General features: G+C 62.6%; 2 protein-coding genes across 4 annotated transcripts; both read left to right on the top strand.

Annotated features, from left to right (window-relative positions):
* Positions 1-19: 19 nt before the first annotated feature.
* SLC39A3 (solute carrier family 39 member 3) lies at positions 20-3795 on the top strand. Its single transcript, XM_026722543.2, has 2 exons — positions 20-447; positions 1526-3795. Exons 1-2 carry the CDS (start codon positions 241-243, stop codon positions 2258-2260), a joined length of 942 nt encoding a protein of 313 aa, XP_026578328.1. The 5' UTR covers positions 20-240; the 3' UTR covers positions 2261-3795.
* Positions 3796-8300: 4505 nt separating this feature from the next.
* DIRAS1 (DIRAS family GTPase 1) lies at positions 8301-19142 on the top strand. Of its 3 annotated transcripts, none has more exons than XM_087922920.1 (2): positions 8301-8917; positions 17800-19142. In XM_087922920.1, the coding sequence occupies exon 2, from the start codon at positions 17841-17843 to the stop codon at positions 18435-18437; it is 597 nt and encodes a 198-aa protein (XP_087779046.1). In that variant the 5' UTR covers positions 8301-8917; positions 17800-17840; the 3' UTR covers positions 18438-19142. The 3 variants fall into 3 exon arrangements, with proteins under 3 accessions (XP_087779046.1, XP_087779048.1, XP_087779047.1); XM_087922922.1 differs by lacking the exon at positions 8301-8917 and adding an exon at positions 15910-15939; XM_087922921.1 differs by lacking the exon at positions 8301-8917 and adding an exon at positions 15914-15964.
* The last annotated feature ends 416 nt before the right edge of the window (positions 19143-19558 follow it).

Below are 19558 nucleotides of genomic sequence, written 5' to 3'. Positions count from 1 at the left end.
AGGACGTCCCCGCTCCCGAGAGGGATTCGTGGCGCCCCGGAACCTCTTGGCGGGAGGCGCGATCCGCCCGGCCGCCTTTCTCGCGCGCACCGAGGGCGCCCCTCCCTCGACCGGCGCCGTGACGTCACCGGCCGAAGCGGCGAGGAGTCGCCCCCGAGCGGAGCGCCGCCGGAAGGCCGGGGAGGAGGAGGAGGAGGAGGCGGCGGCGGCGGCTCCTCGGGGCTCCCTCGGCCGGCGGGCATGGAGGTGGTGGCGGCGAAGGTGCTGTGCCTGGTGGGCACGCTGGCGCTGATGCTGGCGGGCGCCCTGCTGCCGGTGAAGGTGCTGGAGGCGGACCCCGAGCGGGCGCAGCGGTCCCGGCGGGCCCTCGGCCTCTGCAACGCGCTCGGCGGCGGCGTCTTCCTGGCCACCTGCTTCAACGCGCTGCTCCCCGCCGTGCGCGAGAAGGTACCGGGAACGGGGCTCGCCCCCCCCCCGCCCAGTCCGGCGTTTCCTCGGGGCCCCCGGAGGTCGGTGGGGGCTCTCGGCTGCCCCCGCCCTTCCTAAACTGGGCCCGGCTGCGGTGCGGCCTCGATGGGCGGGGGGCGGGGGGGGGGAGGAGGAGGAAACGTACGGCGAGGCCTTCGGGGGAGGCCCCGGCTTTTCTGCCCTTGACCGCCGGGCTTGGTCCGTTTGGTGCAGCTGGTCGGGATCGTCCTGGACCATTACCTCCCCCTCCTCCCCCGGGACGGTCCCCCTCCCTCCCCATCGAGCCTGGGGCTTCCCTGTAAGAACTCTCCCCCCCCCCCCTCCAGGCCCCCGCCGCCCCTTCCTCGCTCGCTCTCCGCGCTGCAGCCATTGGCCTTCCGAGCCTCTGCCTTGGGAAACTTCCCTCCGAAGGGCGCCTGGCTGCGGGAAGCCGCCCCTCCGCTGGTTGAAATGGGCGCTTCTGGAGGCCGGCAGTGTGCACGCCTAGCAATTTCTCCTCCGGCCTGGGGTCCTGATGCCCCCGTCGCTTCTTCCCCGGCTGGTCCTCCCGTCGTGAGACGGTCATGGGGCCCGGGGTGGGGGTCTTGGAGCGCCCTGCAGCCACGGCCGAGTCGCTTTTCCACCTGGAGCCCCCCAATCCCTGCTCCGCTTCTCCCCTCCGTTGTGCCTGCTGCCCTCTGTTTGGCTTGGGGGGCTGCAACCCCCCAGCCGCCCCCCCCCAGCGCCCTCATTCAACCAGGACGTCCCTGCAGGTTAAGATCAGACCCAGGAGCACAGACCCCTTCTTCAGCCTTGTAGAAAAGGGGCCCCCTTGAGAAATTCAGGGGGCCTTGGTGAGTGATCACGCCTGTCTTCTCTGCTTCTGCCACCCGTCCCTTCCAACTCTGTGTATTTAAACTCAACTGCCTTGGCTTTCCTGAGGATTTTCTGCAGAGCCCAAAACTGGAGAGGGAGGGGCCGGAAGCAGTGCGGAATGCAGCCCGCCTTCCCCCAGTAAGAGGCCTGCGGAGGCCTCAGCAGGTGAGCAGAATTTGGACGGTCGCCTTCTGTCTTGCAGCTCCAGGAGGTTTTGAAACTGGGCAACGTGACCACCGATTATCCTCTGGCAGAGACCCTCATGATGCTGGGATTCTTCGTGACCGTCTTCGTGGAGCAGCTGGTCTTGACCTTCCGGAAGGAGAAGCCGTCCTTCATTGACCTGGAGACCTTCAATGCTGGCTCAGACGTGGGCAGCGACTCCGAGTACGAGAGCCCCTTCATCGAGCCTTCCTGGGGTCACGGCCACCGGGCCGACCGTGGCCGCCACAGCCACGGGCTGGCCATCTGCGAGCTCTCCCGCTCCAGCCCGCTGCGGCTCTTCAGCCTGGTCTTTGCCTTGTCCGCCCACTCCATTTTTGAAGGCCTGGCCCTGGGCCTGCAGGAGGAGGGCGACAGAGTCATAAGCCTCTTCCTGGGGGTGGCCATCCACGAGACTCTGGTGGCCGTGGCCCTGGGGATCAACATGGCCAAGACCGGGCTGAAGGTCAAGGAGGCCTCCAAGCTGGCCGCGGCCGTCAGCCTGATGATCCCGCTGGGCATCGCCATCGGCATGGGCATTGAGAGTGCCCAGAACGTGGCCAGTGACGTGGCCTCGGTCGTCCTGCAAGGAGTCGCCGGGGGCACCTTCCTCTTCGTCACCTTCTTTGAGATCCTGGCCAAGGAGCTGGAGGACCAGAGCGACCGCCTGCTCAAAGTCCTCTTCCTGGTCCTGGGCTACGCGGCCCTGGCAGGCCTCGTTTTCTTCAAGTGGTGACGGGCCTCCGCTCGCCGCCTTGTCCCGGAACGGGCCAGGGCTCTCCTCGCACGGCCGGAGGAGAGCCGGGGGTCACCAAGAGGCGCCCTGTTCTGAGTGCTGGGCTCTTCCCGGCCATTTCCTCACTTCTGGGGGTAGCTGGGAAGACGGAGTCCTTTTCAGACGGTCCTAGCGCCCAAGACACGGAAGGCAACCTGGCAGTGCGCTTGGTGGACCCACCGTGGCCTCGGACTGGCACAAGCGGTGAATTGGGGTGGGCTCTGCCCTTTAACTGAAGGGTAAAGGCAAGTTTCCTGACCCCCACCCCACCCCCTCTTCTCTTGGTGAAATCTTTGCCTTGGCCGGGCACTGCCGGTTCATTTCCTGGGAGCGGCTCTCCTCCGGCCAGGAGCGTATTATTTGGCCCCTGGTGTGGCCAAGACTTCCGCTCCCTGGTGGGGACTTTCTTGCGTTCCTGGCTTGGACCAACCCTGGGAATCCAGAAAGGGGCTGAGCACCCGGCTTGCTTGGTTCCTCCAGGCAGAGTTCCGCCTCTCGACCGAACCGCAAGGGGCCAGTTTTCTGCTCACGTACTTCAGGGCACTTTTTAGCTTTCTGCCGCTTGAAGCTCCTCGCTTGATCCTGGGCGTGAGCGTGAGAACGAGGGAGGCCCCTTCGCTGGGCCAGATCTGAGCAACGTGGTTGAGGAGCCAAGATCTCCAGGGGCATCTCGGCCTCTTGGGGGTCTTTGGAATGTGGCAGGGCTGAAATACTGGCTGGCTCCGCTCCCTGTGCCCATCTGCAGCAGAGCCCACAAGAACTGCCAGCCGAGACCAGGCGGGCCCCCTCTGGCGACCTCGGGGGTGCAGCTTCTGCCGGCAGAAAGTTGGCCCGTTTTTTTGCCAAGCGGTGAGTCCAGCCCCTCGATCGAGGCCGGGCCAAGCAGGTGCCTGGCCTGCTTCTGCAGCGAAGAGGCTGCTGCTGGCTGCTGGCTGCTGGGGCTCTAGCTCAGGGACCTCCTCTCCTGCCCCACCCCAGCCCTGGTCCCTCCCCTTGGGCTCGGGAGAAGGGGTCCCCCCTCCCCATCTGCGCCTCAGGCAAAGCAGAGCTGCACTCCTTCCCCCCCAGGCAGAGGTTAATAGACCCCGGAAGCTGTGGGGGGAGGGGCAACGGAGGACCACCGGCCACCCTCCTGCTGGTCATTTGGCTGAGGGGATGCAGTTAGGGGAGGGGCGCCTCTTCTCCCCCGCCCCCCCCCCGGCTGCAGCTGGGACCCAAAATGGCCGCTCCTGGCTGGCTGGGGGCAAGCGGGCAACTCCCTCCCCAGTGGTGGCATCAGCCTGGCTGCTGGCATCCCGAGGCCCTCGAGGCTGGCGGGGAGGAGGCCGCCTTGTGTGTGTGTGTGTGTCTGTGTGTATGTGCGTTCTGCTTGTTATTTATTGCATTCCTGCTCTGGGATAGGATCGTTGGGTTGTTTTGTTACACTTACTACGTTAACCTCCACTGTGCTGAACTAGCCAGCCTTTGTGGGCTGAAATAAACCCCCTTTGTTGACCCCCTTTGTGACTTTTGTATCCGTTGTGCGCAAACTGAGCCACCCTTGGGGAGCCGGAGGCCTCCTTCCTCTGGGCATCATGCCGTCCAGAGCCTCACCAGCTTCTCGCCTGGGCAGGAGGCGGCCAAACGCGGGCGGAGGGGCAGGGAGAAGCGCAGCCCAGTGTCCCCCTCGGCTGCTCCCCAACTCCTCTGCTGCTCCCAGACCCAGAGGGAGCTGTGGATCAGCCCTGCCCGGCTTTGGGGGGCCTCAGCAGCACCTGGCCTGGCTGGGATGAGCCCTTGGCATCACCACCCGGCCGGCGTTTGCAGCTTCCTTCCTTCCCTCCCCGGGAAAAGAGCCCCCCACCCCACCCCCACCCCCGGTCCTGGCCTTTTGCCCCCCTGCCTTCGCTGGCCTAAGCCTCGTCCCAGCTCCGGGGCCTCTTCCGGCATTGCGCTGCTGCTGTGTGATGTGTTGGCAGAGGATCCAGCCCATGGGGGGAGGGGGGGCATTTGCAGAGGAGGCCTCCTTTCCTCCTTGAAGAGGGCCCCGGGGGGGGTGGGGGGGCAGGTGAAGAGGGCCCCGGGGGGGGGTCGCTGGTGGAGGGGTTTCCTTGCAGAGGTTCTCCGTGTTCCTTCCCGTCTTCGGCCTTAGCTGGGCTGACCTGATCCGGTCTCTTCCTGCCCCCCAGCCCTGGAGGCTCCTATGGCTCCGAGGGAGCCTCGCCCAAAGGATCCGCTTCTGACCACCTGGGGGCAGAGGTGTCCCACGCTGCTCCGTGCAAGCAGGGGGGCCCAAGAGGTTCCTCACGGGGGGCTGAGTGGGCTGTGAGCCAGGCTTGGCGCTGGAGTCCAGCTGGGCTGTGATCTGGGGCTGGCTGGGGGCAGCTGTGGCCAAGAAGGTCTTTGCACGGCTCCAACACGCGCATCATCAGGGGGGCCCCCTTCTGGGTCAGGAGGCCCTCCGCACCATCCTACAATGGTCTGCTTTGGGCAAAGGGCCCCACCGTGGAGCTGCCTCCGTGGACTCGGCCCCTGGGGCTAGGATGGGGGGAGGGGAATTCCCCCGGTTCTGTTCTCCAGGGATCTGTGTGTGTGTGTGTGTGTGTGTGTGTGTGTGTGTAGGCCAGGATCCTTTCCAGGCACAAAGCTGTGGATCTCGTTCCCGGGTGGAGCCGCAAACAAGTCAGTTGGGGGTGGGGAGTTGTTTAGTGGGCAGCAGAGTGACGCTCTCTGCACCGAGATGGGGAGGCTCTGACCCTCAGTTGAATAGATGGGGGGCAGGGATGAGAAAAGGGGGGAGGAGGAGGGTCAAGAGAGAAGATCTGCACCCACCCAGGGAAGGAAGCAGGTCTCTCTGCCAGTTGGGTTGAGGGTGGCACCAAATGCAGGGAGGAGGTTGGCCTCACATCAGCTCTCCTGGCGTCCCTCTTGGTTGGCCTGTCCCAGAAGCAGCCCCCCTCCAGGAAAGAGCTGGTGGCAGGCGGAGGGTTGCTGGGGTCTTGGCCACTTCCAAGCGGGGGTGGGAGTCTCAACATCTTCCTTATATCCAGGTGACCAAAACTGGATGCAATAAGTGCGGTTTTACAAGGATCCTGATGCTTCACGCAATCCTGATTCTGTCCCTCGGTTAATGCATTGGGGTTTTTTCAGCTGCTGCCACACACGGCTGGCTCATATTTAAGTGATTGCGCAGCAGGACTCCAGGACCCCTCCCACAACGACTACTACTGAGCCAGGTACCACCTATTCTATACCTGCACATTTGGGTCTTCCTGCCTGTGTGTTAAACCTTGCTTTCCCTACTGATCCGCCTAAGGATCGTGCCACTGTGCCTCCTGTATCTGCGCCCGTAAGTCCCCTGGCTCCTGCACAGCGGAGGAGGACTCTACAGGCAGCACCGTCTGGAGTGGAAGTAGGTCCTCTGGGCGCAAGTACTCGGGCTTCCGGGAGAGCGCCTCTGCCCATTGGTTGCAACCGCTTGGAATATAGGTGACGCGGAAATTAAAGTGGGCAAAGAAAAGGGACCAGTGGATCTGGCGCTGATTTAATTTCTGGGCAGTCTTTAAATGCTCCGAATTTTTATGGTCTGTCCGGACTTCTACTTGATGACACGCCCACTCCAAATGGTGCCTCCAGGCCTCAAGCGCCATCTTAATGGCCAGTAGCTCCTTCTCCCAGATGGTATATCGCTATGCTCAGCAGGATTGAGCTTCCTGGAAAAATAAGCGCGAGGGAAAAGGTTACCACCAGAGATGTGAGCCTGGAGGAGCGCCACACCGCCCGCCACACCAGACAGACCCGCTTCCACCACGAATGGATGGTGTGGCTCAGGATCGGCTCTGTCATGAAGGCTCGCTCCAAATCCTGGAACGCCGGCTGCTCAGGAACACCCCAATGGAATGGGACCTTTTCCTGGAGGAGCCGAGTGAGAGGCCCGGTCAGGGAAGTGAAGCCGGGGATGAAGGTCTGAGGAGTCTCTGGACATCCTTCACTCGCCAGGGAGGTTGCCAACTAAGCAATGACTCGACCTTACTCGGCTCCCTGGAAATGCCTTCCAGAGAGATGCCGTGTCCCAGGAACTCGATGGTGGACTGGAAGAACTGGCATGTCTCAAACTTGGCGCACAAGCGGTTCTCCCGGAGCCGTTGCAAAACTAGGCGCAAGTGGTGCAAGTGGCTGTCCCTCAATTTGGAACAAATCAAAATGTCATTGAGGTAAACCACCAAAAATGGACGAAGAAGGTCCTAGAAAATGCTGGAAGACGGTGGGAGCATTGGTCAAGCCAAGCGGCATGACCGTATATTCAAAATGCCCACACGAACACTGTCTTCCACTCATCCCTGGGCCAGATCCACACCAAATTGTACGCCCCACGCAGGTGCAACTTCATGAACACGGTAGCCTCCCGGAGCCACCCCATCAGTCCCAGAATCAAAGGCGGAGGGTGCCGATTGTGCGCCCTGATGGCATCCAACCGATGGCAGTCACAGCACAAGCGCAAGTTGCCTGTCTTCTTAACGAACAGGACCGGGGCGGACAAAGGCGACGACGAGGGCCGAATAAACCCCGAATAAAGTGAGGTTTTTGTCCAAAAAGCCCCACAACACGGCCAACTCCGGATCTGACATGGAGTACAAACGGCCCACAGGAAGGGGTGTGTCGGGCACCAAATCAATGGAGCCATCATTGTAATCACAACACCTGGGCCTAAGATAGAAACTTGGGGTGTCCCAACTGCAGCCCCCCATATAGATGTGGTTCCGTTGAGGACTCCCCATTGAATAAGGTTGGTCAGCCAGTTACAAATTTATCTGGTGATGAAGTTGTCTAACCCACATTTTTCTAACTTACTAAGTGATAGGTTGTGATCTATTTTGTCAAATTCCTCATTGAAAGTATACTATATCCGCAGCATTTTGCTGATCCGCTAATTTAGTAATTTTGTCAAAGAATGAAATTTGTTTGGTTTGGCACGATCTGCTTTTGACAAACCCATGTTGGCTTCTGGTTGTAACTTTGGTTGCTTCTCGGCGTTTGCAAATCTGTTGATGATCTTTCCCAGTATCTTCCCGGGTATTGATGTCAGGCTGATTGGTCTGTGGTTTCCCGGGTCCATTTTCTTCTCCTTTTTTAAAGATGGGAAGCCCATCGGCTCCCATACCCCAGACTCCGTATCTGTCAGCCCCTTCGGACCTCTGGGATGTGATCCATCAGGTCCCGCTGAGTTGAACTCCTCTAGGGAGGACAGATCTTCTCTCGCCGTTTCCTTTCCTAGTTTAATTTGCATTTCTATTCCGTCTTTCAAGGTTCTGTTTTTGGTAGGTTGGAATGTTTCCACCCCCCCCCTTTTGCATGAAGACGGGGAGGGGGGGGGCAAAGAATGAATTAAGTAGCTCTGGTTTCTCCCTGATGCTCATCAATTCCTTGCCATCTTCTCCCATTAGCGGACCATGATTGATTTTCCCTGGTATTTACAGGTTGAAACAGTATTATTATTATTTTTTTTGACGTTCGTTGCAAGCTTTAGTTCCTTCGGAGCCTTAATTTGGTAAGTAAGGGAACCGTGTGCTCTGCCCCGCCTTCTTTCCCAATCCCACTCCTGGGGGTTTTGTCCTGGGTGTCACTTTCCCTGATGGCCCCGCAGATTCTTCAACCACCGATTTGGTGGTCTGGCCCACCCGAGGACGAGGTTTGGAAGGTAGTTCAGTACTAGTGGGTCAATAGGGAGCCCCCGCCTTGCCATCAGATGCCAGCAATGGGGTCTCAGGGAGCCCGGCCTTGTCTGAATCTGGTTTGGGCATCTGGCGGGTCTGGGCCAGGAAACCTGGAGGGGGGGGGTGCCTGGCATGTGGGGCAAAGTCAGGGCTCACCTGTTGAAGCTGATCTCTGCTTGGGAGTCAGGCGAAAAGGGCGGGGGGGGGTTTGCTTTCTCCCACCTGCCTTTCTGCGGGCATCCGGGGCGCCTGGTTGCTGCCATCCGGAAGCCTCGTGTCTCTGCAGGGCCCGCGGGCACTGCCTTTCTCCAGGGCCCAGCTGAGGGCCCCACTCTGGCCAGGCTAAGGCGGGGGGGCGGCCGACCAAGGGCGGGGATCGTTATTGCTGAGTAAAACAGCCCAAGCCACCGAGGCAGCCATGCCGGCGGCTCGGGGCCAGGGTGTTCCGGCCAATTCTGCCCAGGCTCTCTCTTCGCTGGGCCGCTGCTCCACATCTCGCCCAAATCTGGAAGGAGCCCCGCCCGCCTTTCGCTCCCAAGCCCGCCGCCGCAGCGTGGAGCCGCAGGAGCAGGCGGGGGAGAGCCCCTCCGCGGAGCGGGGGCGGTAGAGGAAAGCGGGGCGCGGGCAGCGGGACCGCGGCGGACTGGTTTGCCGAGCGAGCGCTGCAGAAGCCTCGGCCACGCCGGCAAGCGCCTCCCCGTCCTGCCGTGTGTCAGAGACGTTCACACGTGACGCGCATCCATCCTCCCCCCCCGCCCGACGCAGCAGCAGCATCCCTGCTACCGCCGCCGCCGCCGCAGCAACAACCGCCGCCGCCGCCGCGACCCTTTTCCCGCGCCCGCTCGGAGCGCGGTCCCCGGATGGCTGCTTGTCGTGCCGGTCGACTCCGCGCTTCCAGGGCAGGCTGAGCCCCTTCCCGCGCCAGGTAAGACCCGGGAAGACGACGGGGGCCCGGCGGGGAGGGGGCTGCGATGCGGCGAGGCTGGGCGTCCGGACCCCCGAGGGACCGCAGATCCTCCGCTGCGACGGGGGCGGGGACAGCGCACGGGACCCTCCAGGCCGGGAACTGCGACTGCAACGACCCTGCTGGACCCTCGGGCGGGCCCGCCGCTTCCCCGCCGGCTCCCTCCTCCCCTCCCCGCACCCAGCGCAGCGCGGCGGACGGCCTGACTTAGCGGAGCGGAGCGCTGGCGAGAAAGGGCAGCGGCGGACGGGGCTCCTTGAGCCCTGGCAGGCACCGCGGGGGGACAGCCGCTGCCTCCGCCGCTCCGCCTCTCCCGGCACCGCACTCGGTTCCCGGGGGAAGGTGGCAAGCGGCCGGAAAAACGCGGGGCTCCGAGATGCTCGTTGCGCTTTGCCGGCCGAGCCGCGACCCTCCGCTCCGTCGCCCGGCCGAGAAGTAGCGCCTCTCCGCCACCTTGTTGCTGCCGTGGCCGCCGCCTCCCCACCGGCTACCAGGTAGGGCCCGGCCTGAGTCAGTGGCTCCGTGGTGGAGTCCGACCGGAGGGAGGCGGCGCGCGCCCGGCGCGATCTTACCGCCCGTCCGCCAGCTTGGAGTCCGGGATCTGCTAGGGGAGGACGGGAACCAAGCGAGTCCCACCATTTCGGGGACGTCGCCCTCTGTGACCCGCAGGGCGGCAGTTTTGCCTACTCACTCCCACGCTGTCCCTCCCGCCCGCGCCGGGCTGGGACTAGAACTGCCAGACTTCCTCCCCAGGCCAGAGAAATGCCTTGCCACTCCGGTCCCCGTCCCCCCCCCCCGCCTGTTCTGCCCACCCCCAGCCTCCCCTGGGCGCCTCCCCAGGGGGTCAGCCCACCTACCTGCGCCCGCTTTCCCTCCAGTCTGCGGCCCCAGACCCGCCCTTGGTGTCAAGAGAAGGGAAGGCGGGGTGGCCTCCCCCCCCCTCCGACGACTCCCTGGGCTGCGTCTGGGGAAGGGGGGGGGTTGCCTCACTGGGGGCTCTGTGCTGGCCCAGCCCCGGATGCTTGGAGGCCAACTGCCTGCCTGGGGGGAGCCTGGAGGGGGTTTCTTGCTTGATTCCCCCCCCACCAGGGAGGGTGCGCTTGGTGTTGTGGGCCGGATCCCAAAGTTCGTCCTCATTTGCTGATTTGTCAATTATATACCACCAGCGGCCACACAATCACATCCAGTTGTGCTTGTGTGGCATTCGATAAACCTACTGCAAAAACAAAAGCAATTGAAACAATTAACACAGATAAAAACAAGACTGTGAAATCACCCACTTCTCCCCTCCCCCTCCCTTTGTTTCATCCCTCCCTCCCTCCAAGCGGGGAGGGCCCCACGGTTTGGAAGCCCCACAGGTGCATGGGAGTTGGAGGGTGCATCTGCCCCCATTACCCCCAAACCCTCCACTTGGCTGCTTGCCCTCTTTCCTGACTGGCTCCAGCAAGTGGCCGGGGGAAGCCAGTGCCAGGCCTGGTGGGTTCCGGGGTCCCCTCACCCCCAGAGGCTGCCAGGTGCCCATGCGTGGATGTGGCGGGGAAACCCTCCTCCCAGAGGCGGCCTGGCTCTCGTCACCACCCCCCTTCTGGCCTTCTGGGATCCAGCTGCTCCTATCTTGCTCCTGGAATTTCGGGGGTACCCATAACACCACCACCCCTCAATGCTTTTGGCTGGTGGGAGCAGATTCTCCTTTGGACAGCAACAGCTGACCAGGAGGAGGCCAGCCACGGTCAGGGGCAGGTGCTTGTGCTTCCCCTCCCCCAACGCTGCAGCCTCTGGAGATTCTGCTCCCGGCTTCCAGGCCCCCACTGCACCCCCCAGCCCCGCCCCCAAGAAGGCTGCGCCTTGCTGAGCAAAGGGAAATTCCCAAGGGAGCCCTTAGTGACACAAGGGAACCTCTCTGGAAAATATCCACTTCCACCCAGCGGGCGCCTCCTGCCCGCCTACAACTCCCCTGAATTAACAGGCGGCTGACACCCTTGGCCGGCCACCCCATGATGGCTGGACTGGTCACAAGGGCTTGAGTCCCGTCCAAGGCTACGTCAGGAAGGGGGACTTTCTCGCGCTTGCAAGAAGCGAGGCCATGGTGGCCTAAGGCCAGCCTGAAGCCTGAGTGGGGTCTTGGGGGGGTGTGTTGTCCTCTGGGGCATTTGCCAAGGCAGGAGCAGCTCCTCAACATCTCACAGCCAACTGGCTCCAACAAGTGACGGCTGAGTCCCCCCCCGCCCCCCCCGGCCCCCGTGGGGCTCAAGCTGGGTCTGTGTGAGTTGTGTGTGTATAGTGTGGGGGGGTCCTTTTCTGTTTGGTTGCCATGGCCGAATCCCCCTCATTTCCCCCATCCCGCTTCTGCCAAGGTTCCTGGAAGGGGGGGGGGGGGGGCTCCATTTGCTGGTGAGGAGATTCTGACGATGGTCCAAGAGGGTGGAAATTCTTCCAGCAGCCGCGGAGGGTGGACATTGGGCTTCCTTCTGGGTTCCCCCACAAGCTCCTTGTTGAGCAGACCATCAGGTTGACAGGAGACCCTCTATGGGACAGATGGGCGGTTGAGAAATGTGATAAATTAAATAAACAAACAGATAAACAGACAATCTTCCCACCCCTTTATCCTGAAGCGGAAGGCCTCCCCTGAAGGGCCGGGGAAGCTCCCGTTAAGCTAGGATGCAGTCACTCCATCTGGGACCAGTGCAAAATCGGTCAGTGGCCAGTTCCGAGAGCCGGTTCAGTCTTGGCTGGTTGCCCCACTTGGTCGCTTGCCTCAGGCAACGTGCGGACGCAGCGGCTCCTGTGCTCGGGGCCTGAGACCCAAGTGAATTCTACTTTCTTGTAAAGCTGCATTTGCAGAATCCCACAAGTCCAAAAGTCCGGTCCCCCCCACACCCACAAACATTCTGCGGCTGGTCTGGGGGCTCCTTCCTCCACCACTTCCTCCTCCAGCCAGGGTGCAGCTGCCGCTCTGTCCTCTCCTCACTGTCCTTTCGCATCTTTCCCTCCACCACCCAAGTTCTTTCCGACCCAAACTTAGAGAAGGTCGTGGGACAGACCAGTCCTGCGTGCCAGGCCTCTCATTCCTGACCCGCCAGAGCATCGGGGGACTTGAATGGTCCACGCCCGATAGCTCCCCTGGGCCTCTGGGGGTTCAGGGGAGCTCTCTTGCCCGAGTCGGGGTGAGCTGCAGCTTTGAGAATTCTCCCGGGAAACGGCCTGGTCCTGCCCCTGGAAGGAAACCCTTAGGAGTCCCTGGGCCAGCCAGGCCTCGGTCCCAGGCGATCTCCATGGCCCGAGGAGCCTTCCTGGAGCACCGGTTTCTGGATCGGTTTGGTGGATGCGGTGAGTGGCCCCAAAAGAGGCCGTGGAGACCTTTTCCAGGGGTGAAGAGCCCTGTTTCCCTCTGCTGGCTTAGGAGCTGGCAACTGGGTTCTGGCTGGGGGGGTGGCGGGTGGGGGCAGCACCAGTGTTAGCGGTCCAATTAGACCCTCCATACAATTCAGAACTCCGGGACAAAGTCCTTCCAAGTAAGCCCTGATTAGAGAAGTCATGCTGGCACACCTGGGGAAAACCCAATCTGGATCCCCCCCCTGCCCCATTTAGTGAACTTCCCCTCACCTGGCCCAATCCGCCAACCTTCGGTCACGCCCCTCCAGGTGCCAGCCGCTTGTCCTTGATCTCTAGGGAAGAATGTTGCTGCGACTGTTGCTTCCTTCGCTATGCTCCCTTTCCCACGGTTTGCCCATCCTCCATTGGGGCAGCCCTGAAAATCTGTCCCAAGGTGGATCCACGGCCGACACGCTTGGTCTTACCCAGCTGGGGAGAAGGGCCTGCAGGCCAGCCATTTGCTGACCTCCACCTGCAGCCCTGGCAGCAGCAAGCCAAGACTGCCACCTGCCCTCCAGGTGGGCCTGCCTGGGGATGTGTTGTGCCCAGGCCCTCTGGAGGCGGCTTCCACTGGGGAGCCTTCGGCCCCAAAGGGCAGAGGCCCCTGCCCCCACCACCCCGGGCATTACTCCAGCCCGAGTCCCCTCATGCCCTGGGGCTTGACGGGCCTCCTCGGGTGCGCAAGCAGGGAGGGGTCTGCCCTACTTCGGGGTACCAAAGATCCTTGTGGACTTCCCCCACAGAGAGCTCCTTCTCCCCCCCCCCCCATTCTCTTGTGGGTCAGGCCAATGATCTGCAGGAGGGGGCCCAGGTGGGTGGCTCCTGAGACAGGGAGGTTTCATGGGGGGGCTGGGGGGGCGGCCAATCAAAGGTGGGTATCCTCCAGTTCACTGTCGTGGACAGGAGCAGAGAGACGGTCGTTGAGCAGGGACTAACCGTGTTGTGCTGGTTAAAGAAAGTGTGGCCGGTTTGTGGTGAACAGTCCCGTCCAGAGGCCCCAAATCCCTAGCGCGGTGCGGGGGCTCAGCAGGGAGGGAGGTCGGCGAAACATCGGCTGGCAGCGCTTAGAGGACGATGCGGACGGTCTCCTCCCTCGGCTCCGCGGGGGTGGGGGGGGAGAGCCCCGCGCCGCCTTTGTTCCAGACGCCCCTCCCTTCCCTCCCGCCGGCCGCTGTGGAGGGGCAGGAGCGAAGGTGGCGGCGAGGGCAGGGGGCCGCCGCTCGCAGGGGAAAGATCCTGGATCCTGGGGTTTTTCCCTCTGACCCGGGCAACCCTGCTCGGCTTTGCCCCGGCGGGCAGGGCTGATGGCCTTCGCCGCGGACATTTCTGGGCTGGGGATCGGTGCGGCGCCCACCGTGGGGCGAAGGTCTTGGGGACAGCCGTGCCTCGGCCCCCTCCCTGCCCAGCCTCTTCTGATCGGGAGACCCCGGTCTGCCTTGTTCTCAGGCAGGGCTCGCGAGAGACTCCGGGGCTTCTTCGTCCGGCCTGTGGCGACACTTGTCACCGCGCCGCGGCCCTCTTGGAAGGGCGCCCTGTCACACACCTCGCCCGCCGCAAAGGCCGCCTCTGACGCTGCTTCCCGCTGGGCTGCCAGCACCGCCGCGGGCAGGAGGGGGCGCTCGGCGGAGGCCGAGCGGGGAAGGGGCTTCCGAAAGCCTCCCTCCCCTCCCCAGCTGCCCGGAGCCGCCGGCCGCTTCAACTGGAGCGAGACATAGAACCGCTGATCCTATTAAGGGACGTTTCCCCTCCCCCTCCCCGCAAAGCCAGCCTGCTTCCCCATGGATAGGCTGCTGGGGGCCGGCTGTTGGGAGGGGGGGCGCTGCCATTTAGGGGAGGAGGTGAAATTTCCCAAGCAGAAATTCTTTTCCACGCAGTTTTATCCCTCACAGGTGGGAGTCTGGGAGGATTCCTGCCAATGTCCCTGAGACAGTCGGGATATTTAGCCTTGAATGGGAAAAGCAAGGAGTTGGAAGGGGAGCTTGAGGACATCCAGATCAACCCTCTGCTCAGTGACAGAATTCTGATGAAAGCCACCTGGTGCCTGTCCCCTCACTGGTTCCCCTGCCAAACACCTCTTATGGCTGGCCATATTTCCCAGGCCTTCCGTCCAAGTCTGCCTCTCCGTGGCTTGGAGGCCGGATTCTCCCCTCCATTGGGGGGGGGGGGTCTTGGCCTGGGCTGAGGTGTTTTTTTCTCCAGCCCTGAGAAACCCCTGCAGCTCCTTGCTCTCTGCTCCCAGAATTTGGCTTTTAGTCCAGGTTCATCCCTGGAACTTTTCTCTGGATCCTGCAGGACAATGGACCGCTTGTAATTCGGAAATGACTTTCATTGATGTAAAGAAAAAAATGGCCTCTGCATTGTTGTTTTATGCAGCCACGTCGTGCTGCCAGCTCCTTTTAGCCTGCAATCAGTCCCTCTTCAGTGATCTCTTTGCCATTATTATCATTATCCCCAAGCCAGGAATCCCCCGCTGTCTGATTTCTCTGTCCCCAATCGAAGACGCTGCATTTGTCCGCTAGGTGTCTTGTTTGTAAGCGATTTCTAAATTGTCCAGATCTGTTTTGGTTGTTGACGGTCTTCCCCATCTTGTGCTGCCTTCCGGGCTGCTCCGAGGCTGTGGCCAGACTGGTGAATGGCTGTGCCTTGACTCCAAGGCCTTAGCAACCAGGGGGAGAGCAGGGGGCCAACGCTGGAGCTTCCCTGGGGTTGCACTGGCCTGTGTTAGGCGCCCACCTGGGGCTTCGTAAACGACGGCCAACTTCAACTCTTTCCTCAGTTCTTTGCCCCAAAGGAAAGACAACTGGACTGCTCTGCAAGATCATTGTAACCTCCCTCATTCAGCTGCCGCCTTCAACAAATGAGCAGCACAGCACGAGGGTTCTGGGGGTGCGGGATGCTTCTCCCCCGCGGAGATCAGCCTTCTTAGGAGACCCCTCACCAGCACATTGGACAGAAGGCAGATGCGCCCGCCAGAGGCCCCGAGAGCTCGCACAAGACCGGGAGGATTTCCCAGCCACTCCCAGCTCCTCCAGGCTCCAGCAGCAGGTCCTTCTTCCCCCGAGGTTTAATTCCACCTCTCCCGGATTTGGGGGGCTTTCCTTGGTCTTTTTTTTTCAGCTGTGGAGCTGCGCAATCAACACGGCCGGCCTCTCAGAAGCAACTCAGGGCAACACACAGTGGAAACAACCAAACCCTTAAAAAGGATCCGTCACCAACGGTCAAAAACCACGAAACTCTCCTGCTAAAGCAGTCCAAGGGCCAGGACTCTAATCCCGGTTCAAGGTCCTCCTGCCTGATGCCTGGGGAGACGCAGCCAGGACTCTGCAGCCTTCCCAAAGGCCCAGGGGCCGGATCAGAGTCCCCAGAGAGGGGCTCCCCCCCCGTCTCCTGCCCCTCTGAGGCTCCAACAGGTGACAGGGATGGAGGGAGAGTCCCGCAAGCAACCAAGCCTGGCCAGCAGCCGGAAGCTGAGCTCCTGTGTCGGGGTGGGGGCTGCCTCACACCTAGAGCTCATCCCCCAGGAAGAGACGCAAGCAGCTCCCAGCACACACACACAGAGGCTTCCGAAGACGCCGCTTGGGAGGGCTTGTCATTCTCCTTCGGGCCAAACGGTGGGTGGTTCAGTTCTGTTTCAAGGTACGTTTTCCTTATATGGGTGCTAATTGTCCTTGGAAACCTGGTGTTTTGCATGCCCTGGTGGGGCTTCACGGTGGCCGGTTGAGAAGTCAAGGGAAACCCCAGAAGAAAGAAACACCAGGTCTTGAGGGCGTCAGTCCAAACACCTGGCAGAAAAGCAGAGGGGAAAGGGGGCCCAGGGGGGTCGCTGGAGCTCCGGGTCCTTCCAGGCGGCTGAGCTGAACCACCCGGCTGAGAGAGCTCAGAAGGGCGGAGCCCCCGAGGAGGAGCAGCCTCCGGAGGAACATCCGGATGGATCCCACCCAGGGAAATCCTGGGAGTCTCCCTGCAGGGCCGAGCCGCCTTTCCACGCATCCTCAAGCAGCCCTGGATGGAGGCCCTGGGCAGTTGCCCTTCACGAGCGCCCGGACGGGGCTGGGGACTTTCAGTGAGCCATGGATGCATTTTGGGGGAGTCCTTGGCGTCGCACCTGATAGGAGGGGGTCTGAGCTGCCTCTCAGGGCGAAGGGGAGAGCCGTGAAAAGGGCTGTGCCAGGTCATCGGGAAGGGCTCTGGAAGGTGGCCGCCAGGACCGGACGATGCCTGTGGCGGGGTTGCCCCCAAAGGAAGGAAACGGAGACTGCAAAGGCCAAGATTGATGGGGGGGAAACTGAGGCGCGAATCCAGGATGGGTCAGCAGCTAAATCACCTGAGCCAACGGCACGACTGGCTGCAGGAGGGGCAAGTGCCCATGGCCAGGACTGGAGCCCGAACCTCCCCGGGAACGGCCCACTTTGGAAGGCGGGGCCTGGGGAAGAGCTGCGATTGGCTCGCTGCCTCCCAGGAGGTCTGGGAGTTGAGCCCCCTCCCCGCACCTGGCTCGAGGCCTTAAGCAGAGGCCGGAGGGCCTTTCCTCTTACACCAGGCAGAGGGTTGGGCTAGATGGCCTCAAGCTTCTTTCAAATGCTTCCCTCTGATTCTCCTCTCTCTCCCAAGGGCTTTGGGGATCCTGCAGGGAGCTCTGGGCAGAATCCTGAGGGGTGGGCTGATCTTTCTGCTCCCCCCCCCCAAGCTCCTTCAGTGAATGCTCCCCCACCCCCACCCCAAGCCCAGACCCGATGCTGCAGGGAACTTGGGGGCTGGTGCGGGCCCAGCTGCCCTCTCTGGTTTTGCTCAGTTTTCATCAGCCTTTCGGGGGGGGGGGTGCTGCTGCTGCTCCCCAAATGCTTTGTCATCAAACCTGCAGGAGGAGCAGCTTCTGCAGCCCCAACGATGCCCGGGAAATGCCCCTGTTCGGAGCCCGCCTGCTTTACCCCGGGCGGGTGATGCCTTTGCTCTGAGTCAAGAGGTCTAAGGGGTATAAGTCGAGAGAAGGGAAATAATAACCTCCCCGAGTCCCAGGTGTGCAAGTGTGTGTGTGTGTGTGTGTGTGTGTGTGTGAGAGAGAGAGAGAGAGAGAGAGAGAGAGAGAAGAAATGCTAGAATCAGCCGAAACTCTGGGCACACCTGGGGAGGAGACCAAAGATGATGTCCAAGGTCGGTAAGCGAGGAAGGAACAGCCATGCAGCCGCGGGAAGAGGGAGGGGAGGCAGAGAGCCACCGAGCCCAGATCCTCCCTCTCAGACCACTTCGCCCCACTCACCCGCCTGCAAGGAAGCTGGCTCTGTGGGAGCCCCTCCCCCTGCCTTCACCCTTGGCTGGGCCGTGGGACCTCTGCCCCGGATATTTAAGGTCCTGCATTCTGGGACGGGGGAGAGCCTCGGGGAGGGGGGGGTCAGGGGGGTCGGGGGACATTTCTGGGAGCTCCGCCTGCTGCCTGCCTGGGTTGACCGTCCTTCTTCTTTCTCGCCCCCCAGGTGGGCAGCCGCTGACCCTCCCCGCCGCCAGCCCGTCCAAGATGCCGGAGCAGAGCAACGACTACCGGGTGGTGGTCTTCGGGGCCGGGGGCGTGGGCAAGAGTTCGCTGGTGCTGCGCTTCGTCAAGGGCACCTTCCGCGACACCTACATCCCCACCATCGAGGACACCTACCGGCAGGTGATCAGCTGCGACAAGAGCGTCTGCACGCTGCAGATCACCGACACCACCGGCAGCCACCAGTTCCCCGCCATGCAGCGCCTGTCCATCTCCAAGGGCCACGCCTTCATCCTGGTCTTCTCGGTCACCAGCCGGCAGTCCCTGGAGGAGCTGCGGCCCATCCACCAGCAGATCGTGCAGCTGAAGGGCGGCGGGGAGGCCTTCCCCATCATGCTGGTGGGCAACAAGTGCGACGAGACCCAGCGCGAGGTGCAGACGCCCGAGGGGGAGGCGGTGGCCAAGGAGTGGCAGTGCGCCTTCATGGAGACCTCGGCCAAGATGAACTACAACGTCAAGGAGCTCTTCCAGGAGCTGCTCAACCTGGAGAAGCGCCGCGACATGAGCCTCGGCATCGACGGGAAGCGTGCCAGCAAGCAGAAGCGGACAGAGAAGCTGAAGGGCAAGTGCAGCCTCATGTGAGCGGCCGGCCGGCCCCCCCTTTCCCGCCCCCCATCCGTCTGGCCGCCTCCGGCTCCTCCCCCTCCTGCAGCCCGGCTCTCTTGGGGCTGCCCGGCCCCCGTGCCCCCCGCTCCCCTCCGACTCAGCAGCAGCAGCAGCAGCAGCAGCGGACTCGGACTTGGGGGCTCGGCTGGGGAGCCCCCGGAGTGAACCTCGGTGGGCACAGAGGAGAGACGAGCTGCTTCCACTCCAGGGGGGTTCGCCCATTGGCCCCCCAGGCCTCGGACTGCTGGACGGGACGGGTGGAAGGTGCCCCCAGGGACTTCAGCCTAAGGAGGGAGAGCCAGCCGTCCAGCCTGCCCGTCGGCCGCCTGCCGCTGCAGAAGACTCCCGGCTTGTGGGGTGGCTGCAGCCCTCCAGGTCTGCGCAAACTCCTGGGGGTGGGAGGGAGGGGGTGGCTTGGCTCCCCCCCACTTGCCAGACCCCAGCTGGCCTTTCCTTGCTTCATGGCCCAGCCCCTGCTGGAGGTAGTGCAGGGTCCCAAGGGAGGGGTCCACTGGGAGAGCCCCCCCTCCAGAGAAGGCCTCTCCCACTGCCCTGGTGCTCCAGAGCCTGCAGGCCAGAAGTGGGGGCAGCCCCAGGACCCCTGGCCCCACGGAAGCGGCAGCTCCTCCTTTCCCTCCCCTCCCCGCCATGCCGGACAGTGAAGGTGCTGCTTAGTGTGAGCCCCCCCCCCCTCGTGATCTGTCTTCAATTTGTGGGCGTGTTTCTGGGCCACCAGGGAGGCCGAGGAAGGCTGGGCCTGAGTGGGCTGCAGAGCCACAGCTGGCAAATGGCACGGGGGCAACTTCGGCTGTGACAGAGGAGGTGGTGGGCTGGGTGGCCACTCGGAAGCGGGTCCCCTCTGGCCAAGGAGGGGGGAGCTTGGGCCTCCCAGCCTCCATCCGCTGCAGACCCCAACACCCCGCCCAGGCAGTGGCTCCTGGACACCGCCCCCCCCACGTCCTGATGGAAGGATGGAAGCCTCGAAACGGCTGGTCAGGGGACACCTGGCACCACAGCAAGAGCTCCTCCTCCTGCCCCTCCCAAGAGCCCCCAGCCCACAGGTAGAAGAAGAGGCTGGACAGGCCCCCCCACCCGCC

The sequence above is a fragment of the Pseudonaja textilis genome, chromosome 1 (genome assembly GCF_049901715.1).
Source record: "Pseudonaja textilis isolate UNSWEBS1 chromosome 1, rPseTex1.2, whole genome shotgun sequence".
NCBI lineage: Eukaryota > Metazoa > Chordata > Lepidosauria > Squamata > Elapidae > Pseudonaja > Pseudonaja textilis.
This window is presented reverse-complemented; position numbering and strand designations above follow the sequence as displayed.

What these genes read in the sequence shown, in the direction of transcription:
- SLC39A3 (XM_026722543.2), top strand. Translation starts at nt 241, where the DNA reads ATGGAGGTGGTGGCGGCGAAGGTGCTGTGCCTGGTGGGCACGCTGGCG. An exon ending in TCCCCGCCGTGCGCGAGAAG is followed by an intron (nt 448 to 1,525) that starts GTACCGGGAACG and finishes TCTGTCTTGCAG; the next exon opens with CTCCAGGAGGTTTTGAAACT.
- DIRAS1 (XM_087922920.1), top strand. Translation starts at nt 17,841, where the DNA reads ATGCCGGAGCAGAGCAACGACTACCGGGTGGTGGTCTTCGGGGCCGGG.